Source organism: Nicotiana tomentosiformis, chromosome 3, assembly GCF_000390325.3.
Source record: "Nicotiana tomentosiformis chromosome 3, ASM39032v3, whole genome shotgun sequence".
In the NCBI taxonomy this organism is placed as follows: Eukaryota; Viridiplantae; Streptophyta; class Magnoliopsida; order Solanales; family Solanaceae; genus Nicotiana; species Nicotiana tomentosiformis.
This window is the reverse complement of record NC_090814.1, coordinates 322216-348958: the sequence shown is the minus strand read 5'-3', so window position 1 is coordinate 348958 and position 26743 is coordinate 322216. Positions and strand designations below refer to the sequence as shown.

The following is a 26743-nucleotide window of genomic DNA, read 5'->3' as shown; positions in this document are numbered from 1 at the left end:
ACTTCTCTACTATATAAAGGGGTTCTGATCATTTGTAGAGGGGCATGACATTCACGCAATACAAAGCTATATACTGTGTTCTTTCAGTTTTCAATATTTGGTTACTCTGTTCATACACTAGCAGAATCATATATGACAACTACTCTCTCCATTCACTTTCACTTGTCCACTATTGACTTTGCACACCCTTAAGAAATAATAAATAAAGTGCATAATTTACCATGATACCGATATTAACTAATGTATAGTTTTAATGGATTTAGAAAATGATTTGAAAAGAGTAATTAATGCTAAGGGCAAAACAGAAAAAATAAATTATTTTTCTCTTGATATACGAAAAGTGACAAGTAAAAATAAAAATTTATTTTTAGAATACTTGACAATTAAAAGTGAACGGAGGGAGTAATAGAAAGAATTTAGATTCAACTCCTCTTTCTTATTCGAAAGATGGTGCTTAAAAAGCAGCATACATTTGCGTTAATTTATTTGTTAATTTACATATTAAGTTTATTCAAGGTATATACTTCTACATAATATTAATTTTATACTACCAAAGATGTTTATTAAAGTTTCATCTAATTAAGAAAGACCCAAAGGAGTATTAAAAATAATAAAATATATACTCAAATAAAATTAAAATTACATAAATTTCATCTTTAAAATATTATAACAAAAATAAAACATTTAAATTACTAATAATCATATATTTGAGAAAGAAAACTTATAAAAATAAAATACAAACGTTTTGATTAGCGGAAAAAAGAAAAGAAAAAAGATTGGCGCCTCTTGCCCTTACAATAAAAAAGCGAAGAACAATGTTGGCAGCCAGAAAGTCTTTCAACCACAGTTTTCTACTTATTTGGTAGAGCCCATAAAATTAATCTCCTATAACTAATTAATCTCACCCATATCCAGGTAACAGAATAGTCGATTAGGATTCACAGGTAATAAATTACAAGAATTAATGCCTAACGTCATTTGTTTCACATTCTTTTTATTTCCACATGAATAAACACTACTATTGAGTTTATGCTCCTTTCTCTGTAAATAAGGTTTTTGCCAACGAAAAATATATTTGGCCACACTAATAATTGTCCAAATGTCCAGAATGGGGGCATTATGGTAACTTCGCACGGCTTTTGAGGGCATAATGGATAATTGTGCATTTTAGTTTTTCATCTCTACCATTTAGCATATTTTTATTTTTATTCAATTTTTTCAAACAACTTTCTCTCATTATTTTAATTGTATTACCTTCCCAAGGCTTCTTTGACATATATACATGCATGGCTACATCATTTTCCATAAAGCACTCAATGCATATATACACATACTATACCAAACGAAATACATTAAAATATACACATAGTATACTAGAGAAAATACATATAAAATTAAACTATTATACTCATCTTGCATTGATCACTTCCTAACCCTAAACTCTTAAATATATAGTGCTTCACTTAAGAAGCTTTTCCAGCCCATTTTTCTATCTTTGTTTTCTCCTTCTTCATCTCTTATCTTTTTTTTAGAGTTCAAGGTTAGATTAAGGAATGAGGGAAGGGAATGTGAATAATGCTTCGAAAGTCTATGTTGTATTTCGTGATAAGAGGCATGGATTATACAACTCTTGCCATCAGTATGCTCCTATGGTTACTGGTGTCAAGGGTAGCATCTTCAAGGCTTTCAAATAGTATGATGAAGCCATAGTAGCGTTCAATGAGTTCAGAAAAAGCTGTCAAGCTGATAATATATCGGCATCGAAGGTGTATGTGGTATTTCTTGGTAAAAAGGCCCGGATTATACAACTCTTGGTGTGAGTGTGCTCCTATGGTTATAGGTTTCAAAGGAAGCATCTTCAAGTCTTACAAATCTTATGATGAAGCCATAGCAGCATTCAATGAATTCTAAGAAGAAAATGGTAAGAGTGAAGAACCATCTTCAAGTTTGTTTATAGATGAAAGTGGTGTAGGGCTTGAAGGTGACAATGGAGCAAGTGTTATTTCATCTGTGTTGTTAGCTAGAATATTTGTAGGAATGAAGATATCAGAAAATTATTCAGTTTGTGTCACGACCCAAAAGCTGCATATCGTGATAGCGCATATCCCAATACTAGGCAAGCTGATAACCTCAATAAATCACAATAATATTTTAACTTTGAAAATATAATATTTAGATTTAATAGAAAAATCTCACAAATACTGATACAAATACACTCCCAAAACCCGGTGTCACTGAGTACATGAGCGTCTAAATGATAACATAGCGTGAATGATAAAATACTGTCTGAAAATATAGAATAGTACAATGAATGAAAGGAAAGAGAGCCAAGGTCTGTGGACGCCAAGCAGCTACCTTGATAGTCTCCAACAGATAAAACTTCGAAATCTAGCAATCGCCGTATCCGGAAGTACCTGGATCTGCACACGAAGTGCAGAATGTAGTATGAGTATAACCGACCCCATGTACTCAATAAGTAACAAGACTAACCTTTGGGTTGAAAGTAGTGACGAGCTCAATAGGTACAGTCCAATATAAAATTAATAGTACAAAAATCTAGGCATGCTTTCAAGTTCAGCAATTAAACTTATTATAAGAAATATAGATCAAATCTAATTGTGACGAGGAATATGACATCTCTATGTCTACATGTCAATGTACTTACTGTATGTGATGCAACTCAGTAGAAACCTCGTGTACTCACAATCTCAAAATACTCAATCACTCAATATTGTATATGGCCAATCCAGACCAGGGACGATCCATCCCATATATATATACACATCAACTGACAGTCAGTCACTCAGTACTATTAAAGGCCAATCCAGCCCAGGGGAAGATCCATCCCCAAATATAAATGATTCAGACAAGATCCATGTCTAGGGAAGATCCATCCCTCAATATAAATGCTTCGGGCAAAATCCATGCTCAGGGAAGATTCATCCCTCAATATAAAATACTTCGAGCAAGATCCATGCCCAGGGAAGATTCATTCCTCAATATAAAATCAATCGCCTCACTGTGGGGGGTGCAAACTCCGGAGGGGCTCCTTCAGTCCAAGCGCTATAATATCCAGATCCAGGCATAAATAAATAAAATATGCTCTGGCGTGCAGCCCGATCCCATAAATATCACTCAAAATCTCCAGTCTCTCGGGCTCTTAATGACATGAAAATCAACCCGACATGATAATATGATGTATCAATAAATGACAACAGAGACTGGGATATGATATACAATGATAGATGCGACTGAGTACAAAATTGTAAATTTAAACAAGTAATTCAATAGCAATAAGACCTCTGTGGGTCCCAAAATATCGACACATAGCCTGAACATGATCTTTAACATGAGTCTCAGCTCAATTTCCTCTAACACGTGGAGGATATGTGGGTGATGACATGATTATTTGATTATGCAACTCCACGGAATCAATTAAGTAACAATTTCTATGGTGCATGCCCACACGCCCCTCACCTAGCATGTGTGTCACCTCCAAACAATTCATATAATACGAAATTCAGGGATACATACCCTCAGAACCAAGTCTAGAAGTGTTACTTATCTCAAATCGTGAAACTGTTTATTCCAATATGTCTTTGCCTCACGAATTGGCCACCGAAAGCCTCGTATCTAGTCACAATTAATTCGATACAATCAACACAAATTAAAGGAATCAATTCCATATGAAAATACTAAATTTCCAATAAAATCTGAAATTCAACTCAAAAAATCATCAGTGGGGCCCACGTCTCGGAACCCGACAAAATTTACAAAATATGAATGATCATTCAACCACGAGTCCAACCATACTAAATTTATCAAATTCCGACATGAACTCGACCCTCAAATCTTCAATTTAACCTTAAGGGTTTTCACAATTTTTCCAACTTAAAACACCAATTAAATGCTAAAAATAATAATAGATTCGGGTAATTTGACAAAAATTGAGTTAAGAACTCTTACCCCGATGTTTGCTTGAAATTTTCCCAAAAATCGTCTCTCTTCGATCTACAAATCGTCAAAAATGGTATAGAACTTAAGTTCTGCTGCCCAGTCATTTACTCTACGCGATCGCGAAGCAAAAATTTTCCACTGCCAAATTTAACCTTACGCGATCGCGTATATCTGCATGCGATCGCGAAGCATTGTCTCCACAAACCTACGCGTCGCAGACTCTCCCACACGATCATGAAGAATAACTTCGCGTAATCCACTGCTACTTCACTTCTCCTGTGCGAACGCGACCATCATCACGCATTCGCGATGCCCAGATTCTCCAGCTTTTGCGATCGCGTGCCTCCACTGGCGATCTCATAGAATAATTTCCCCAGTTTTCGCAATTGGCCTACGCGATCGCGAACCCTTTCATGCGATTGCGTACAAGGAAACCAGATACAGACATTAGAAAACTTCAGCACATCCCCAAGTCCAAAAATTGATCCGTTAATCACCTGAAACTCACCCGAGGCCACCGGGACTTCAACAAAATACACCAACAAGTCCTAAAATATCATACGAACTTAGTCGATACCTCAAATCACTTCAAACAATGCTAAAACCATGAATCGCACGCCAATTCAACCTTAATGAAAACTAACAAATGCAAACTTTTATATTCGGTGCCGAAACCTATCAAATCAAGTTCGATTGACCTCAAATTTTGTACACAAGTCATAAATGACATAACAAACCTATTCCAAATTTTCAAAATCGAATTCCAAGCCAGATATCAAAAAGTTAACTCTCGGTCAAACTTTTAATTTCCCATTTTCGCCATTTCAAGCCTAATTTAACTACGAACTTTCAAATAATTTTTCGGACACACTCCTAAGTCCAAAATACCATACGGAGCTATTGGAATCATCAAAACTCTATTCCGGAGTTGTTTACACATAAGTTATTATCCGGTCAACTATTTCAACTAAATTAAATATTAGAACTAAGTGTTCCAATTCATTCTGAAACCTCCCCGACAAGTCACATAATTATAATTGAACATAGGATAAGCAGTAAATGGGAGAACGAGACTGTAATACTCAAAACGACCGGTCGGGTCGTTACATTCTCCCTATCTTAAACAAATATTCGCCCTCGAACGAGTTTAGAATTATACTTGGAGTCTCAAATAAGTGTGGATATTTGCTCCGCATCTCCCGCTCAGTCGCCTAGGTAGCTTCTCCGATTGGCTGGCCTCTCCACTGCACTTTCACTGAAGCTATGTTCTTTGATCTCAACTTTCGAACCTGCCGGTCCAAAATGGCTACCGACTCCACATCATAAGTCAAATTACCATCCAACTCCACTGTACTGAAATCTAAAATATGAGACGGATCTCCGACATACTTCCGGAGCATAGATACATGAAACACTAGATGAACACCTGATAGACTAGGCGATAATGCAAGTTCATAAGCCACATCTCCAATCCTTTTACGTATTTCAAAAGGTCCAATATACCTAGGAATCAACTTACCCTTCTTTTCGTACCTCATAATACCCTTCATAGGCAAAACTTAGAGTAGTACCTTCTCTCCTACTATGTAAGCAACATCGCGAACCTTCCGGTCGGCATAACTTTTCTGTCTAGACTGCGTAGTGTGAAGTCGATCCTGAATCAATTTAACGTTCTCCAAAGCATCCTGAACCAAATCAGTAGCCAATAACCTAGCCTCACCCGGCTCAAACGAACCCACCGGAGATCGACACCGTCTCCCATACAAAGCCTCATACGGAGCCATCTGAATGTTCGATTGGTAGCTGTTGTTATAGGCAAACTCTGCAAGCGGAAGAAGCTGATCCCAAGAACCCCCCAAAATCTATAACACAAGCGCGTAGCATATCTTCCAATATCTGAATCGAGCACTCGGTCCGTCCGTCTGAGGGTGAAATGGTGTACTCAACTGAACATGTGTGCCTAATTCTCGTTGCACTGCTCTCCAAAACTGTGATGTAAACTGCGTGCCCCGATATGAAATGATGAACACTGGCACACCGTGAAGGCAAACAATCTCGCGGATATAAATCTCAGTCAACCGCTCCGAAGAATAAGTAGTACCAACTGGAATAAAATGCGTGAACTTGGTCAACCGATCCACAATTACCCAAACAACATCAAACTTCCTCAAAGTTAGTGGGAGTCCAACTACGATGTCTATGGTAATACGTTCCCATTTCCACTCCAGAATTTCAAGTCTCTGAAGCAATCCGCCCGGTCTTTGATGCTCGTACTTCACCTGCTGACAATTTAAACACCGAGCTACAAACCCCACTATATCTTTCTTCATCCTTCTCCACCAATAGTATTGTCTCAAGTCCTGATACATCTTAGCGGCACCCGGATGCATGGAATACCGTGAACTGTGGGCTTCTTCAAGAATCAACTCACGCAGTCCATCTATATTTGGCACACAAATCCAACCCTGCATCCTCAACATCCCATTATATCCAATAGTAACATCTTTGGAATCGTCGTGCTGAATTGTGTCTTTCAGGACAAGCAAATGGGGATCATCATACTGACGCTCTCTGATGCGGTCATATAAGGAAGACCGAGAAACCACACAAGCTAGAACCCGACTGGGCTCCAAAATATCTAATCTCACGAACTGATTGGCCAAGGCCTGAACATCAACTGTAAGAGGCCTCTCACCAACAAGAATGAATGCAAGGATACCCATACTCACCGCCTTTCTACTCAAGGCATCGGCCGCCACATTGGCCTTCCCGGGGTGATACAGAATAGTAATATCATAGTACTTTAACAACTCCAACCATCCCCGCTGCCTCAAATTTAGATCCTTCTGTTTGAATAAGTGTTGAAGACTCCGATGATCCATAAATACTTCACAGGACACACCGTAGAGATAGTGCCTCCAAATCATTAATGCATGAACAATGGTTGCCAACTCTAAATCATGAACAAGATAGTTCTTTTCATGTGGCTTCAACTGGTGTGAAGCATAAGCAATCACTCTACCCTCTTGCATTAAGACACACCCAATACCGATCCGAGAAGCATCGTAATACACTGTATAATATCCTGAAGCTGAAGGAATAACTAGAACCGGAGTTGTGGTCAAGGCAGCCTTGAGCTTCTAGAAGCTCTCTTCACACTCATCCGACCACCTGAATGGAGCACCTTTCTGGGTCAATTTAGTCATAGGCGCCGCAATAAACGAGAAGCCCTCCACAAAGCAACGATAATACCGGCCAAGCCGAGAAAACTCCGAATCTCAGTAGCTGAAGATGGCCTGGGACAACTCTGAACTGCCTCTATCTTCTTCGGATCCACCTTAATTCCCTCACTGGACACTATGTGTCCCAAAAATGCCATCGAACTAAGCCAGGACTCACACTTAGAGAATTTGGCATAAAGTTTCTCCTCCCTCAGCCTCTGCAGTACAATACTCAAATGTTGTGTATGTTCTTCCTAGTTACGTGAGTACACCAGGATATCATCAATAAATACTACGACAAACAAATCAAAATATGGCTGGAATATACTATTCATCAAGTGCATAAATGTTGCTGGGGCGTTGGTCAGCCCAAAAGACATCACGAAAAATTCATAGAGACTAGAACGGGTCCTGAATGCCGTCTTTAGAATATCCAAATCCCGAATTTTCAACTGGTGATACCTAGATCTCAAATTAATTTTGGAGAACACCTTCGCTCCCTGAAGCTGGTCAAATAAATCATCAATACAAGGCAAAGGATACTTGTTCTTGACTGTAACTTTGTTCAACTGCCTGTAGTCGATGCGCATACGCATAGTACCATTATTATTTTTCACAAACAGGACTGGTGCACCCCAAGGCGACACACTAGGCCTAATAAACCCCTCATCAAGAAGTTCCTAAAGTTGTTCTTTTAATTCTTTCAACTCAGCTGGTGCCATACGATACGGAGGGATAGAAATGGGCTGAATGGCCGGCACCTAGTCAATACCAAAATTAATATCCTTGTCGGGTGGTATACCCAGTAGGTCTGCAAGAAATACATCCGAAAAGTATCGCACTACCGGTACAGAGTCAATAGTAGGAATGTCTGCATCAACATCTCTCATAAAGGCCAAATATGACAAACACCTCTTCCCAACCATCCGTTGGGCCTTCAAATAAGAAATTACTCTGCTGGGAACATAATCTAGAGAACCTCTCCATTCGATCCTCGGCAATCCCAGTATCGCTAACGTCACAGTTTTTGTGTGACAGTCCAGAATTACATGACATGGAGACAACCAATCCATACCCAAGATTACATCGAAATCAACCATACTAAGCAATAAAAGATCAACTCTAGTCCCCAGTCCTCTAATAGTTACCACACACGACTGATACACACGGTCCACAATAATAGTATCGCCCACCGGCGTAGATACACGAACAGGTGAAACTAAGGACTTACGGGGCATATCCAGATAACGAGCAAAATATGATAATACATACGAATATGTGGAACCAGGGTCAAATAATATAGAAGCTTCCCTGTGGCATACTGAGACAATACATGCGATTACTGCATCTGAAGCAACGACATCTGGCCTGGCAGGAATAGCATAGAATCGGGCCTGACCGCCACCTGATCGGCCTTCCCCTCTTGGGCCGACCCCTAGCTGCCTGAGCCCCACCCTGAGCTGGCTGGGCGAGTACTGAAGCAACTGGTGCTGAAGTCGTAGTCTGGCTCATCTGCCGAGCTGAACCTCCCGTAAGGCTGGGGCAATATCTCTTTATGTGACCCAAATCTCCACACTCAAAATAACCCTTCACTGAAAATCTCGGCAAGTACTAAGGTGGACCCCGAGAACCATAATAACTCCTGATGAACCTGGTACAGATGAACCCTGAACTGATGGTGCCCCGAGATGAACTCTGAGCTGGAAGTGCACTAAGAGAAGATTGACTCGGTCGATCACTGTATAAACCATGGCTAGTTAATGCGCCACGATGAGCTGGACGAGCCATCTGAGCTGGCCTATAAGGTCGACCCCTGCTGTGATAGGGTTCTCCCCCAAAAGGAACCCCGCTAGAATTACTCGGACCACGAGACCTCTTGGCCTCCCTCTCCTCACGCTCTTGAATACGGACCATTTCTAGCTGTCGAGCACTGTCAACCACCTCGTCGAATTTAGCACCTACTACATTCCCCACAGTCATAACAAAACGTAATTGATGGTTAAGGCCATTAATAAACCTCCTGATCTTCTCCTCTCAGTGGAAACCAACCAAACTGCATGACGAGACAATTCTGAAAACCGCATCTCATACTGGGTCTCGGACATGTCCTCCTGATGTAAATACTTGAATTGCCTGCACAGTTCCTCTCTGCAAGTCTATGGCACAAACTTCTCCAGAAATAATACGGAGAACTCATGCCATGATAATGGTGCTGCACTAATTGATCTGCTCCTCTCATAAGTCTCCCACCATCTGAAGGTTGCTCCGATCAGCTGAAAAGTAGTAAATGAGACCCCACTGGTCTCCAGAATACCCATTGTACGAAGCATCCACTGGCATCTATCCAAGAAATCCTAAGCAACCTCTGACTCAGTTCCACTGAAAGTTGGAGGATGGAGTCTCCCAAATTTCTCTAATCTCTTCTGCTCCTCGTCATTCATAATAGGACCCACTTGGTCCTGAGCAGCTGCAACCGGCTGGACTGGTAGTACCCCAGGTTTGAAGTCCCTGCACTACCTGCTCTGGAGTACAGGTGACATAGGTATGAGTACCTCACCCGTCCTGAGTAGTGGTTGGTGTGGCCTGAGCCGAAACCACCTGAGCAAGGCCAGCGCAAACAATCAATATCTGGGCTAAAGCCTTCTAAAGGCCAGGAATCAATATTGGAACAGTTGGTGCCTGAGCTGCTCCCGCCGGCTCAACTATATCTAGAACCCGCTCCTGAGCTGGAGCAACTAGTGGTTCTACAGGTGTTGCTCTAACTGTTGTGCGAGCTACACCTCGACCTCTACCATGGCCTCGACCTTTCGTGGCCCTAACTGGTGACACTAGTGGTTGGCCGTCCGATCCGGTAGTACGTATCCACACCATCTGTGAGAGAATAAAATAACAGAAATTTAGTTTCTAAAATCAATAAATTCGCACGACAGATTACAAGAAAGTTAAATTTTCCTAGGGGTTCGGCAGCCTCTCGAAGATAAGTACTGACGTCTCCCTACCAATTCGCAAGACTCTACTAAACATGCTCAAGACTCGTGAGACCTATGTAACCTAGGCTCTGATACCAACTTATCATAACCCAAAATTCGCATGTCGTGATAGTGCCTATCTCAATACTAGGCAAGCTGATAACCTCAATAAAACTTCGAAATCTAGCAATCGCCGTATCCGGAAGTACCTAGATCTACACACGAAGTGCAGAGTGTAGTATGAGTACAACCGACCCCATATACTCAATAAGTAACAAGACTAACCTTTGGGCTGAAAGTAGTGATGAGTTCAATAGGTACAGTCCAATATAAAATTAATAGTACAAAAATCTAGGCATGTTTTCAAGTTTAGCAATTAAACTTAATATAAGAAATATAGATCAAATCTAATTGTTACGAGTAATATGACATCTCTATGTCTACATGTCAATGTACTTACTGTATGTGATGCAACTCAGTAGAAACCTCGTGTACTCACAATCACTCAATACTGTATATGGCCAATCCAGACCAGGGACGATCCATCCCATATATATATATATACATCAACTGACAGTCAGTCACTCAGTACTGTTTAAGGCCAATCCAGCCCAGGGGAAGATCCATCCCCAAATATAAATGATTCAGACAAGATCCATGTCCAGGGAAGATTCATCCCTCAATATAAATGCTACGGGCAAAATCCATGCCCAGGGAAGATCCATCCCTCAATATAAAATGCTTCGGGCAAGATCCATGCCCAGGGAAGATTCATCCCTCAATATAAAATAAATCGCCTCACTGTGGGGGGTGCAGACTCCGGAGGGGCTCCTTCAGCCCAAGCGCTATAATATCCATATCCAGGCATAAATAAATAAAATATGCTCTGGCGTGCAGCCCGATCCCATAAATATCACTCAAAATCTCTAGTCTCTCGGGCTCTTAATGACATAAAAATCAACCTGACATGATGATATGATGTATCAATGAATGACAACAGAGACTGGGATATGATATACAATGATAGATGTGACTGAGTACAAAATTATAAATTTAAACAAGTAATTCAATAGCAATAAGACCTCTGCGGGTCCCAAATTATCGGCACGTATCCTGGACATGATCTTTAATATGAGTCTCAGCTCAATTTTCTCTAACACGTGGAGGATATGTGGGTAATGGCATGATTATTTGATTATGCAACTCCACGAAATCAATTAAGTCACAATTTATTTGGTACACGCCGACACGCCCGTCACCTCCAAACAATTCATATAACACAATATTCAGGGATTCATACCCTCAAAACCAAATTTTGAAGTATTACTTACCTCAAACCGTGAAACTTTTTATTTCAATATGCCTTTGCCTCGCGAATTGGCCTCCGAAAGCCTCGTATCTAGTCACAATTAATTTGATACGGTCAACACAAATTATAGGAATCAATTCCATATGAAAATACTAAATTTCCAATAAAATCCAAAATTCAACTCAAAAATCGTCAGTGGGGACCACGTCTCGTAACCCGACAAAAGTTATAAAATATGAACGCCCATTCAACTACGAGTCCAACCATACCAAATTTATCAAATTCCGACATGAACTCGACCCTCAAATCTTCAAATTAACCTTAAGGGTTTTCACAATTTTTCCAACTTAAAACACCAATTAAATGCTAAAAATAATAATAGATTCGAGTAATTTGACCAAAATTGAGTTAAGAACTCTTAACCCGATATTTTTCTTGAAAATATTCCAAAAATCGCCTCTCCCCGAGCTCCAAATCGTCAAAAATGGAAAATGAGATGAAGTAGTCTCATTTTCAGAACTTAAGTTCTGCTGCCCAGTCATTTACTCTACGCGGTCGCGGACAAATTCACCACTGCCAAATATAAACCTTACACGATTGCGGATAACTACACGCGATCGCGAAGCATTGGCTCCACAAACCTACGCGATCGCAGACTAGCTTACACGATCGCGAAGAATAACTTCGTGTGATCCACTGCTGCTTCACTTCTCTTGTGCGAACGTGGCCCTCATCACGCGTTCGCGATGCCCAGATTCTCCGGCTTTCGCGATCGGGTGCCTCCATTGGTGATAACATAGAACAATTTCCCCATCTGTCCCAATTGGCCTACGCGATAGCGAACCCTTTCATGCGATCGCGTACAAGGAAACCAGATACAGACACCAGAAAATTTCACCACATCCCCAAGTCCAAATATTGATCCGTTAACCACTCGAAACTCAAACGAGGCCCCCGAGACTTCAACCAAATATACAAACAAGTCCTAAAATATCATAAGAACTTAGTCAAGACCTCAAATCACTTCAAGCAATGCTAAAACCATGAATCGCACCCCAATTCAAGCCTAATAAAAACTAACAAATTCCAACTTCTACATTCGGTGTCGAAACCTATCAAATCAAGTCCGATTGACCTCAAATTTTGTACACAACTCATAAATGATATAACAGACCTATTTCAAATTTTCAGAATTGGATTCCGACCCCGATATCAAAAAGTCAACTCCCGGTCAAACTTCCAAACTTTCAATTTCTTATTTTCACCATTTCAAGCCTAATTTAACTACGGACTTCCAAATAATTTTTCGGACACATTCCTAAGTCCAAAATCACCATACGAAGATATTGAAACCATCAAAACTCTATTCCAGAGTCATTTACACATAAGTTAACATCCGATCAACTATTTCAACTTAAGCTTTAAATATTAGAACTAAGTGTTCCAATTCATTCTGAAACCTCCCTGACAAGTCACATAATTATAATTGAACCTTTTATTATCTTTTATTTTCATGTTGCTTTAGTTATAGTAGTTATGCTTTTGATTTTCTGTTGAACTATTGATGTTATGAAATTTCAATCTTCATCACATTGGTCTTCTTTACTATAACAATTTTTGTTAATTATCAATTTAAAACCCGAAATGGAATAAACATTGATCATGTATTGGAAGAGTAAATATTTCATAGGGAAGTTAAATTGTTGGTATATCATTTATGTAATAGTAAATAAGGAGTTTGTATTCAAAACAAATTTTACATTGATGCTAATTCCGAAAAAATTAGGTATTGTATTAAAACAATTTTGGTATCTGAAACCATTAAATACAATGCAAATAACACCAATATAACTTGAAAATTGAAGCAAGCAATTAAATACAATACTTCTACAATGCATACACCAATTAGTTAGAAGAAGAGCAACAGTTAATGCATCCTCTTCAATTGGGAAGAAGAAAGATCGTAGGTAAATTAATTGGAAGAAGAAGAGTCGCAGGTAGAACAATTAAGAGAAAAACATGGGATGAAATGCAATGCATATATCAATACCTAGGGTAGGGTTGAAGGTAGGGTCACAAAATAGTGGTTGAATGTTGGTTAAATTTTCAAGAAAAAAAAGGTTGAATGTAAGGGTTGAAGGTAGGGTTTTAAATACCAAGATAGGGGTTGAAGGTAGGGTTTTAAGTTGCAAACTGTATTCTTTTATTTTTAGTAATGTCAAGATGTGAGTATTTTAGTTCTTAGTTTTGTACTGATTTTAATCTTGTCAAGTCTTTTATTTCTGTACTAGTTGCAACTAGTCACATTTGGTTAGTCTAGTCCTCCAAATTCAAAGCAAGTAACAATAAAATGAAGCATTTAACAATGATAATTATAATACCACACGTTTAAACTCATTACAAAATAAAGTCTTCCACTTCCCAGTTTGCTTCATTGTTTAGATCAGGCAAGCTACTTTGTGATGGTACTGTTGCATATCTTACTGTAGTTAGAGTAAAGAAGGCTAATAAGTATAAGCAATGTATTTACGTTAAAAAAATAATTAATCAAATTTGTTATACTTTACCTCAATTCTTTCCGCTAGCCGAGGAGTTCCACCACTTCTACCACCACCTCTACCACGGCCTCTACCACGACCTCTACCACCACTTCTACCACCACCTCTACCCCTCATATTACCTCTAACTCCACTTCCACCACCCGTTTGTGAACTTCTAAAGTATGAATCGATTTGCCCTCTATATTTATTCAACCTTGGACATACACGAGAAGCTACGTATCTAGGATCTCTTATATTTCTTACTTCACCATCACCCTTACCCTCACCCCCATCCCCACCCCCACCCTCATCCACACCATCATGTATATCTTCCAATTCCCAATTTGGAACTATCATATCATCCCAATTCAAAAGGTCATGCTCCAATCTATTCAAATCATACTTAATATATTGCCTCATCACTTCAGTGTCCAATGCAATATCACAAACCAGTTCAAAATGCTTTAATAGTTCTCTGTACATCATGTATTCAGAAGTCATATGCGGGTAACCTCCTAGAAAGAAACGTTTCAAGTGCGGACGAACAACATCTCTTCTCCACCTTTTCAATATATACCTCTCATTAACGTTTTCAATCCTCTTATGAGACAACACCTTAAGTATATGGCAGCATATAATACCTCTTGTTTCAAATCACTTGCAGATGAAACTTAGATATTCGCCAATAGGTATATATTCAACCATGAAGACAAATGGATCTCTAGTGTTAAAACTCCTGAGCGAATAATCTGTTATAATGTATTTCTCCACTCCAGGGTTTGCTTGATGATCTTCAGGGGTGTTGATTTCACAATGGTACAGTTTCCTTAACTGTATTTGAAAAAATTCAAACACTTCACGAGTATAACATGCTTGAAGTTTTTCCTCCCATGCGAATTCAGACAAACATTTTGGTTCAAAGCACATTGAGCTATATTCAGCTTCCAATTCTTTCTCGAAATTAACTCTTATGGCTAACTCATATTGCTGAACAAATATCTTCAAAGTGATTTGGCGGGTGATAAATCCATTAAAAAAAGCATGCGTTCCTTCACTCCTTTGTGTGGACAACATCATAGCTCAAAAGTGGTCATTTAGGTATACAGGAACCTATTTTTCCTTCTCTAAATAAAGCTTATAAAACCAATCCCTTCCATCTAAGTTATATTTTGCAATATAATCGGTCCATCTTCTCTCAAACTCAATAACGTTAATTCTATCAAGGACTAAAGCCTTAAATTCTATCTTTGCAATCTTACCATCAAGAACTCCGCTTAACTTCATAGGCAACTTTGCGAATATGTGCCATATACAATATCTATGTACCGTATTTGGCATCAATGCATTGATGGCAGCCTTAATACTATCATATTGGTCAGTCATGATATCTAATGGATGAACATTGTTAAGAGCCCCAAGCCATATAGAGAGTACCACTTTGTAACTTGTTATATCCTCATTAGACATATGAGCGCATCCCAAAAGTATGGATTGCCTATGCTGATTGGACACCAACAAATGAAGCAAATGGAATATTGTATCGATTCACAAGGTATGTGGTATCAAGGCATATTACATCATGGAACTCCTCATATGCAACCTTAGAGTGTGAATGAACCCATTTTAAAGAGTGTGAAGAACTTGAGTAATGATTATGCGTCCCCTTCTTGCAATTGAAGCTTTCCCCTCTTTAAAATATAATTTCTACGGTCCTTTGGTGTACAACCCAAATTTTTGAGGCCTCCAGCAAGTACGTCAGCGACTCTTATATTTTTTGAGGGTCTTAAGCCAGCAATATCTTTAGCTATAAGAGTTCTCTTAATAGAATTACTAAGCGATCTGTGTCCAGCCATCAATCGCGATAGTGCTGGTTCCAATTAATGATTATATTTTTAACCACCTTTGAAACACGCCATAAACCATTCTCCTTCAAAATTCCATTTATTCTAGCATGCCAACTCCTCCTCTTGGTAACATGCTTATTCCTTAGTTTCCTAGACCTATCACAACCATATTGCACATACCTTACAATATCACCACCTTTTTTGTTTGATGTTCTTTTGACAATGCAAAACCTTTATAATCTTGCATGTTCTTTGTAAAAAGCAAATATAACATCCTTATTACTGAACCGCATTCCAGTAATTGGACCTATTATTAGATCTTCTTCATTTAACTCATTAGACATTTCCCTGTCCTTTCCACCTTCTCCCTCTTCCTCTAAATAATGGTCGTCGTCATCATCATCATCATCAGCAGCAGCAGCATCGTCAACATGATCGTTTGAATCAATGTTGACCCACTCATCTTCATTCATCAAACCCGAATTCAACCCTAAAGATATGTATAATGCATTCCTTAGTTGCTCTGACCTAGTTTCTAGGCTGTTATTCTGGTTTAATGGCTCCAAACTAGTTTCTTGATTAGCATTCATATTTAGGTTAAGGAAATGATGGTGAATTATGTGTTTAATGAAAGCTCTCTTATCATATGTGTATGGTATAACAAGGTTACTCGAATTTATATACCGTATAAATTTTCGAAATACAATATACGTATACATACGAAGGCTTTTGATCTTCCCATCCGTATAAATTTTATTTTTAAAAAATATATATAACAGTATACGTATACATACGAAGGCTTTTGAGAGAATGATGGTTTTATAGGATCAATGTTTTGGGATAATCAATAGTCATTAGCTTGTTTGGGAGGGAAATATTTTGGAGGAAAATAATGGATGTTAAGCCAAATATGAAATCAGGGGTTTTAAGGGTATTTCACGGGTATGGCCATCGTTGGGCCATTATGAGTGTGACCAAATAGCAGAGTTCTTTTGCCAAATGGAATATATTACGTCTTTAAATATGTGAATCAACAAAATGTCGAATAATTGGTACTAGTATAAGTTTGTTAAATGAGAAATCTATTTAACAAAACTCCATTTAATCTCACTGTAAACGAAAAGGTTGATGGTAACTTTTATTGTTTTCAAATATATGTTTTGCCAATAAATTAAATAGCCATAAGAAGGAAGAGAGGAAAAGAAACCTTTGGTCTCCTCGCATTTAATTCTAGTCGATCGTTGCAGTTTTCTTGGTTCATTAATCAAAGACAATTATTGTTACCTCTTCCTTTATTATCCAATTATAAATAGTCATTAACCTTATTGGAACTAAACAAAATCTTTCATTATGCTTACAAACAAACGAATAAAAAGCTCTACCAAAACTAAAAACTATAGTGGTGAAAAAATTGTTTATTTTGCTTCTGCAGAAGCAGTTGAAGGCAACAATGATATTCTTACAACTATTTTACTCCTCCTCTCACCAAAGCCACTGTTCAAATGCAAACTTGTTTGTAAAAGATGGCAATCTCTAATCTCTGATCCTAAATTTGTTTCCTTTTGGAGGCTTAAAACTCCTTCTTTGGGTAGCCTTTTTGTCAATAGATTTTGGCGCAAAGACAACAAGAGTTTTAAGTACTTCTATATTTCTTTTACTGATAATGGATTAATCCACTCTGACGCTTCTCTCAAAGGTTTGCAAAATCCTTATGGCGAAGGTGTTGTGATTTTGAATTCTTGTGGTGGTTTACTTGTTTGTCGCACCGTGAAAAAGGAAAGAACTATAAACCCTATATGCAAATACTATGTCTGTAATCCGACTACAAACCAATTTATTTCTCTTCCTGAAATAACATATATACATACTGAACATAGATATGGTGATGCTGCTGATTTTCTACACGACTTTGGCTTTCGATTATTCTGTATCGTCTCTTTTTAAAGTTATTCATGTAAGTTCTGATCGTCGTCTTAGCTCTTCTGACGAGAATTTTGAGATGGGAATATATTCTTCAGAGACTAATTTGTGGAGGAATTTGACATGTCAAATTTCAAAATCAGCTGTAAGAAGCGTGGACTTTAACAATGAGGTTTTCGTAAATAGAGCAATATTTTGGCCAGCATATAAATCTGAGACTTCTATCTATTTTGATCTTGATACAGAGAGCCTTCATCCGTATCCAATGCCGTCTAAAAGAAGGGAAGCTATGTATTTTGGAAGCTTGAAAGACCGTCTATATTACATTCGCTCAAAAAGGGGTTATCGCTTAGATAATTTTGAATTTGAAAAAGACTATTCCTCTTGGTGCTGCAAGTATCAGATATATTAATTTTCTCTCTCTTATATGTGGAGATGAAAATCGGTACTTGGTCATATGCACACAGCCCGCGGCCATGGTTTTGTCTATCAACTTGGAGGATAGTTCTTGTACAAACTTGTGTAAGTTGCTATTGCGTGTTTATGATATGAAGGAGCTATCCAAAACTTGTGGATTATTTGTCTGAAAATCCATTTTGGGTAGGAAACAAACGGGACATACAACATGCAATGGTACAAGTGGTGGGTTTTAATTAACACATTTTGTTCTTTTTTTTGTATTGATCTTTAATCCTTGTTCTAAGAAGCACTTTTCAAGGTAAGATGTACTTTGTGATGTTGGTTACTACATACAAAATGATTTTGATATTTTGAATCAGATTCATGAAACTGATTTTTTTTCCAACCAGTTTCTAGTTTCTCAACTAGGCCAATATTTCACTATTTTGTATGGACAAGAAACTCCAGCAAAAGTGACATGTCGTCTCCTGTAACAACAAAACATATTGCTTCACCTATAATTTTTAGGGCACCTTTGATCATTCTCATACCTGAAAGGGGAAAAAGATACCTTAACACTTATATATAAAAAATGAAGCATAATATAAGAAGTTAAATAGAATAATATATCGCAACCATAAAATATCAGATAGTTAATTATAAGATAAATGGTCAGAAGTGCAGTACATAGAATCTGAAAAAATTTGTAGGTAGATCTATTTATCGAAGGAAAAGAACAGAATTTAACAATTAGAAGGGGGGATAAAGAGCAGGAGTGCACAAAATACTGTGTCATGGACATTATAAATCCAACTTGTTACCAAGACGGAATGAGTAGCTATTGCTATCTGGACAGTATTGTGATTTTTTTGGTTCAATGTACTATATATTCTAAGTCTTAAAATAATAGTTTCTGAATTTCCAGCTATTGTGGTCATTTAACGCATAAGGTGATACTGCAGTAAATTTAATCATTTAAGGAGCATGACTTTGCATTTGAATTAGTAGCAAGTCTCTCTACTGAGTCGTTTTTTCGACTTGGATCACCTTTCATGCTTTTGGTCAAGAAAATATGGTCTAGCTTACAAATATCATTCAAAAGTAACTGCTCTTTTAAGAAAAATCAAGTTAACCTACTTATGAACATCAGTAAAAAGTAGCGGAAGTACTACTTTAAAGGTTTCTTCTTTCATTACTTAGAGGTAAGTATAACTATTTGTGAACTGCAGTGTGTATACTCTTATACTTGGTAGTATTATAAATAAGACAGGTTATAAATTTTCAATTGCTAACCATTTTCAATTACAAAGTTCACCATTTTTAAACTTATCTTTTTGTCGTTGTTCATTTCTCCTTTTGATAAGCATTGAGACCTGTTTACACTTGTTCTATTGTAAAAGTGAACGTTTAAATCAGACAATCTTGCTCTTTTCTGCGAATGCATACCGTTTCTTTCAGTCCAGATTGAATAGTAGTGTCAACATCAGTCAACTTGTCAAAGATCTTCATTTCAACTCCATCATGGCACGTGGATGAGTCCTTTACCTTCTTCTTTTTCCTTTTCTGATGGGCAGTATTAGTTCTCAAAGATTGGTCCTCTAACGCTTCTGCTAAAGCCGCCTTTATTATTGGTCTATGTTCTGTGGAGTTCTCCGGAATTGCAACATCCCTATGATTAAACCCGGTGGAACCCTGACAGCTATCCGGTTTTTTCACTTTATTCGCAATAGTCCCACACTGCGATGTTTCGTCAAGTGCATCATTGTTCCTATTCCCACATTGAGCGTCCTGCACACTAGAGATTTCAGCACTCGCCCCACCCATCCTACATTTCTTCTTTCCAAATTTTGACATCTTATTACTGGGTTCAGCACTGGCATTTTTCGATTTCATGTTTATATGCTCTCGTTCTCCTTCATTACTATCATTTCCAACAATCTTAAATTCAGAATCATCATTATCTATGCCATGCTTTGAAGTGTGGGTATCTGTGACTACACCTTTTATGCGACGCTTCTTAGCCACAGGACCAGCTCCGAGATAAAGTTGCTGCAATTCATCCATAGTCTTGAATTCACCAATGACCTTCGCAACGTTCTTCTGTTTCACGATGGAGGCTGATGTCAAGTTTCCATGAGCTATGTGAGGTTCATTAGTATCAAAACCCTTCTCTTTAGCCATTTCATTGAACGAATGACTGTCAGCCTCAGTTTGCGCATATGTGATGCAAAGTAACCCTTGGTCACAGCTAGAAGCATCAACCGAAAGGAACCAGCCATTTTTTATACCCTCAAAAACACTTCTGACAAGCATAGTATCGGACAGGTGATAGTAATGTCCTCTCCGTTTCACCTTTTTAGGAATAACAAAAGGCGTCGATCGTCATGGTTTTACAAGAATATATAGATATATAAAGATAGACAAAAAAAACAGTGAGTTGGAGGATTAGCAACAGACCTTCACTGAAGAAATCTTCAATTCTTTCATCTCAGGAAAGCACCTTAAATGTTCAAACACAACCTTTTCTGCTTAACACAAACACGTCGCATCAGGCAACTCAACTCTTTTGTAACTTAATCATTCGGTGATTGAGAATCTAAAATCACTTATAAGCAAATTAGTACCAACAATGCGAAATTTATACTCGGGATACAAAATGGATTTAAGTTGCATACACCGACAATTTTTTAAAAAAATTAACACCAAATTTAACATGTGATAACAGGTCAGTTACCATTCTTACAAGATTAACAATTAATATTATCAAGAGATTAACTTGTGATTACCTAATAAGTGACCAATTGTGTTAATATTTTTACACATTCAGTGCATAGAACTTAAACTAATACAAAATTAACCAACAATTTTTACCTTTTTGACATACCCAACATACAAGCAGTGAGTGCAAATGCACCCAATGTCTCGACATTTTTTTTAATAATTTTACTAACAGAGCATCCAGGGATGAAAATGTATAAAACAGCAACCAGTAAAAAATTAAAAAATACGTACTATATATAATTGAGAAAAGGGGAAAATTACTTTTGAGATCGAAGACAGAATCAGAGTCGGAGACAATTAAAGCCAAGTGAGTATCAAAGTTGGTATCTATGAAAACCGTGCTGGACGACGTCGCAGGTTCAACTGCCGGCGCTCCATTGGAATCGGTTTCTTCGCGATGACGTTTCACCATTGAATGTGCCGCGAAGCACGACGGCTGAAGAGCTCCGGAGAAGCTGACGAACAGAAGCAGAAACGGCCAAGGGTTTTAGCTCTGTTGTGGCAATTATATGAAATGAAGGGTTTAGTGGTTTACCGCCCAATTGAAGAGGTATTTTTTCGGGGAAGTTAACTCATATACCTTTTTATAAAACTCACTTGATATACCTAAGTTTAGAAATTACGTCAAATATCCCAAAAATATTACATGTTATACCTCCTTATATTCTAAAACGTATCATAATATTCTATTTTAGAATACAATCCAAATCTAATTTACCACATTATTCTAATTTGGAATACAATATCCAAACGGAATATACCTGTAACAACTACAATATTCAAACCAAACATACCACAATATTCTAATTTGGAATACAATATCCGAATAGAATATACTTTAATATTTTAATTTAAAATATAATATTCAAACCAAACATACTACATCATTCTAATTTGTAATACAATATCCAAATCAAACATACGATAATTTTCTAATTTGGAATACAATATTCAAAGTAAACATGCTACAATATTTTAATTTGGAATACAATATCCAAACTAAACATACCACAATATTCTATTTTGGAATACAGTAGGTATATACGATAAAATAAAATTATAAAGTAGGTATATAGGGTAAAATAAATTTATAAAGTAGGTATACAAGGTAAAATAAATTTTTTAATTGTATATGGTGTTAACTGGTATTTTCAATGGGCATATCGCGTAGATTACCCTTTTTTTGCCGCCAACTATAATGGACCTTCTCTTGCTTTTTCCAAAAGCCCAAAATCAATTGGGATCTTTACACAAATAGCGTGTCTAATTTACTAGAGAAAATGACCCTCTATAGCCCCTCAAAATTTTAATAGCCCATATTTTCCCCCATTGATCCGAAATGTCCTTCCGGCCCCAACATATTACATCTAATAATCCGAAATATCTATTTTGTATAGTGACAGTCAATTTTGTATATTACTTGTATAGTGATAGTCTATTTTGTATAGTGACAGTCTATTTTGTATATTTTTTTGTATAGTGACAGTCTATTGTATATAAATTGTACAGTGACAGTCTATTTTGTATATATTTTGTATAGTGACAGTCTATTGTATATCAATTGTATAGTGAAAGTCTATTTAGTATATTTTTTGTATAGTGACAACCTATTTTGTAAACAGTCTATTTAGTATATTTTTTGTATAATGACAGTTAATTTAGTATATTTTTTGTATAGTGACAGTCTATTTTATATATATTTTGAATAGTGGCAGACTATTGTATATAAATTGTACGGTGACAGTCTATTTTGTATGTTTTGTATAGTGACAATATATTTTGTATAGTGACAGTCTATTATATATAAATTGTATAGTGACAGTCTATTTAGTATATTTTTTATATAATGACAATCTATTTTGTATAGTGAAGATTATGCATTTTTCAAATTAATGATGCAACCATGTTTTGCACACGTTGATGCTCACCACAGAGTTCAACTAATATAATATATGTTATTTTCATACTCGACTCCTCTATTTATGGCATTTCTTGAAAGAAAATGACACCAAACACCACACTTGCATTTTAGCGATTGATAGTTCTTTTTTTTTTTTTTTACATAAAGGATTTTCGCCATGCAAAGAAATGCTTTTAAATATATCTCTTTGGAAAGAGGGCAGGTTCGTGATAGTGAAAGATAAATTTAACAAATGGTCATATAATTATGATTTTTTATCAAAGTCATACAACTATGTTTTCTCACGTAAAATTCATAAAAATTGCTAGTAACTCACATAAAAAAACATAATGACCGAAAACTATAACTTTTCGATAGTATTCTTTTATTTTTCAGTCTAACAAATAATTACCAAATTAAAATAGGAATGACCCAACCTAATATAAATATACATTTTGAGTTTTTATACAGTATACATTGATTATAATACATACATATATATATATATATATATATATATATATATATATATATATATATATATATATATATACACACACACACACACACACAAAATTTTAACTGTGAGAATTTTTCGGTCTTTGGGTTATTTTTGGTGAGCCAATAAAAGAAGAGATGGAATTGTAAAAGAGAAGTTAATGTGATCGATAATGGCTAAGGCCGCCAATGAGGAAGAGTTATAGGTCCTTTGATTTTTCTATATTAGGTGCATCAAAATAGTAATTTCTTATTGCAAATTTATCTTTACTATTTTTCGAAATGTTTTCATTTATTTTTATCTAAAATCAACTAATTGTATTCTAAAAATCAGGCAACTATATATATATATATATACACACACATAATTTTAGCTATGAGAATTTTCCGATTTTTGGGTTATTTTTGGTGAGCCAATAAAAGAAGAGATGGAATTGTAAAAGAGAAGTTAATGTGATCGATAATGGCTAAGGCCGCCAATTAGGAAGAGTTATAGGTTCTTTGATTTTTCTATGTTAGGTGCATCAAAATAGTAATTTCTCATTTCAAATTTATCTTTATTATTTTTCGAAATGCTTTCATTTGTTTTTATCTAAAATCAACTAATTATATTTCTAAAAATCAGGCAGTTTTTTTTTGCTGGTTAGAAGGAAAGGACTAGTGAAGGAGGGACAAAAGGGCGCTTAAAATTATTTGTTGGTTAGCATATGTTATTTGTTTTTGGCTAAAAATTATAATGTAAAACTATGGGCCATCGACTGATATATGTTTTGGCCGAGTGGCCACTTATGTCAGAAGCTCAATTTACTACTCCCTCCGTTTCAATTTAGATTAGGTAGTTTGACTCGGCACTGAGTTTAAAAAAAAAAGACTTTTGAAACTTATAGTTTTATAAGCTTAAGGGGTAAAAGTTTTATAGGGCCACGATATTTTTGTGGTTATAAAAGCTTCTCATTAAGGGTAAAATGAAGAGTTTAAAGTTGAATTATTTCCAAATTTAGAAATATGACATTTATTTTGGAACAGACTAAAAAGGAAGTACCTCATCTAATTTGAAACGGAGGAAGTATTATTTTTCTTAGCTATTATACATAGATTATAAACTATTATGCACAGTTATACACATAAATATTTGTATTTTAAGCGGTTGGTGAGCAAATATTTTGATTAATTCTTCAAACAATTTAGAGTTAATTACCAAAAAGATCTTGTCCTCTCCGAATTTACACTTATAGTAAGATATGGCCTAAATTTCTCCATGGCTAATCTTGGAGCCAAAGTACTCAAACTTTAAGCCAAAGTATTCTAGCTTGGAGCCAAAGAATAAAAGTATTTTCTTTTTCTTCTCTTTTTCTTTACTTGGGGACCAAGAGCTTTACCCTATAAATATGATTCATCTTACTTCATTTGAATCATCCCATATTTTGATTAGAAACTCATTTAAAGTATTCTTGTGATAGAGAGTTTTGTTATAGTCCATAGAGTTAGTGATGGAAAACACTTTAAGTGAACCTCTTCTTTGTGAGTGATTGTAGTGAGGTTATTCTCTTGGGATATATTTTGGGATAATTAGAGTTTTATCTCTAATTTTGTACTCTCTTTTGTGTGCCTGTTGCTATAGTGAAATTGTTCCTCTCTGCTTGTGGACTTAGGTCACCTTGACCGAACCACGTTAAATTTTGTGTCTTCTTTATCTTCTTTAATTATAATTATTATCAACTTGTATTGTCTTTGTTATTATCATTATAACATTGTTTGGAGAAATTTCGCACTACCTGATTTCTTATCCTAACAAATTGGTATGAGAGACAGATCTAACCGGGTTAATTTCAGTAGCCAATATGACTTTAACAAAGACTTATGTTGAGAAAAGGAAAGGAAAAAAAGTCGGATAAAATAACGGACGAGGACTTTGCCGTCATAGAAAAAAAGGCAAAATCAAGTATTATCTTAAATCTCTCAAATGCAGTTTTAGAGACCACAACCAAAGGTATAGTGAAGTTTATGTAGAAACCACAACCAAAGGTATATGGAAAAAATTGAAAACTTTTATATGAAGAAAATAATGGAAAATAGACTTTACCGGAAGCAGAAGCTTTATACAATTCATATGGGTGAAGGTACCTCTATTCTCTCTCATCTTGACACATTTGATTCCATTATTATGGATTTGAGTAATATAGACGCAGAAATTAAAGATGGAGATCAAGCCGTGTTACTACTTAGTTCTCTACTCTCATCTTTTAAGCATATAAGAGATACTATGCTTTATGCAAAGGATAATACCTCTTGTAAGGATATTAAATCAATCTTAAAATATTAAAAAATAGATAAATAGTGATATTACTGGGGAAGCTAGTGGAACTCAAGCAGAATTTAACTTGTTTGTTAGGGGTAAATCCGACTTAACATCTAGATACAATAATTTAGAGTGTCCCTATTGTCATAAGAAATGTCACATTATCTCTGAATAAGCTGAAACTAGTTATTGTAACGACCCAGCCGGTCGTTTTAAAAATTTCAACCCCCTTTTCCCCATTTACTGCTCAATTTATGCCTCAAAATTTATTTATAACTTATCGGGTTAGTTGGTTCGGGTCCGAAAGGATTTCGGAGTGAAATGAGACACTTAGTCTCATAATTTAAAACTTAAGTTGAAAAAGTTGACCGGATATTTACTTATGTGTAAATGATCTCGGAATTGAATTCTGATGATTTCAATAGCTCCGTATGGTAATTTTGGACTTAGGAGCGTGTCCGAAAAATTATTTGGAGGTCCGCAATAGAATTAGGCTTGAAATGGCGAAAGTTGAATATTTGAAAAGTTCGACCGGGGAGTTGACTTTTTGATATCGGGGTCGAAATCCAATTCTGAAAATTTTAATATGTCCGTTATGTCATTTATGACTTGTGTGCGAAATTTGAGGCCAATCGGACGTGATTTAATAGGTTTTGGCGTTGTTTGTGAAAACTTAAAATTTCAAAGTTCATTAGGCTTGAATTGGGATATGATTCGTATTTTTAGTGTTGTTGGATGTGATTTGAAGGCTGGACTATGTTCGTATCATGTTGTAGGACTTGTTGGCATGTTTGGTTGAGGTCCCGTGGGAGGGGGCGCTCAGATGAATTTTGGGGGATTAACGGATTATTTTTGGCCTTGGTGAGATTGCTGATATCTGATGCTGCCTTCTTCTGGTTTCCTTATATGCGATCACATAGGTCCATCCGCGATCACGTAAGCTTAATTGGGGCAGGGATATTTTTGTTCTATGCGATCGCATGGGGAGAATCGCGATCGCGTAGCTGGGAAGAGAGAACGCATCGCGAACGCGTGGGAAAAGCCGCGTTCGCAAAGAGGAGGTGAGGCAGCTGGGGTTCGCGAGCATTGTCCTATGCGAACGCGTG

At 36.7% G+C, this 26743-nt stretch overlaps 3 protein-coding genes across 4 annotated transcripts; 1 reads left to right on the top strand and 2 right to left on the bottom strand.

Moving 5' to 3' along the window:
* Window positions 1-14650: 14650 nt before the first annotated feature.
* LOC138906925 (protein FAR-RED IMPAIRED RESPONSE 1-like) lies at window positions 14651-15463 on the bottom strand. Its single transcript, XM_070196589.1, has 2 exons — window positions 15141-15463; window positions 14651-15053 (listed from the first exon to the last, which is right to left on the bottom strand). The coding sequence occupies exons 1-2, from the start codon at window positions 15461-15463 to the stop codon at window positions 14651-14653; spliced, it is 726 nt and encodes a 241-aa protein (XP_070052690.1).
* Window positions 15464-16913: 1450 nt separating this feature from the next.
* LOC117275487 (F-box protein At5g07610-like) lies at window positions 16914-18172 on the top strand. Its single transcript, XM_033654757.2, has 3 exons — window positions 16914-16971; window positions 17273-17653; window positions 17787-18172. Exons 1-3 carry the CDS (start codon window positions 16914-16916, stop codon window positions 18170-18172), a joined length of 825 nt encoding a protein of 274 aa, XP_033510648.2.
* A 235-nt stretch (window positions 18173-18407) lies between these two features.
* On the bottom strand, window positions 18408-21491 carry LOC104091079 (uncharacterized). 2 transcript variants are annotated; one of them, XM_009596334.4, is made up of 4 exons: window positions 21202-21491; window positions 20617-20684; window positions 19606-20511; window positions 18408-18710 (listed from the first exon to the last, which is right to left on the bottom strand). In XM_009596334.4, the coding sequence occupies exons 1-4, from the start codon at window positions 21350-21352 to the stop codon at window positions 18705-18707; spliced, it is 1131 nt and encodes a 376-aa protein (XP_009594629.1). In that variant the 5' UTR covers window positions 21353-21491; the 3' UTR covers window positions 18408-18704. The 2 variants fall into 2 exon arrangements, with proteins under 2 accessions (XP_009594629.1, XP_009594628.1); XM_009596333.4 differs by lacking the exon at window positions 18408-18710 and having other exon boundaries at window positions 19415-20511.
* Between the last annotated feature and the right edge of the window lie 5252 nt (window positions 21492-26743).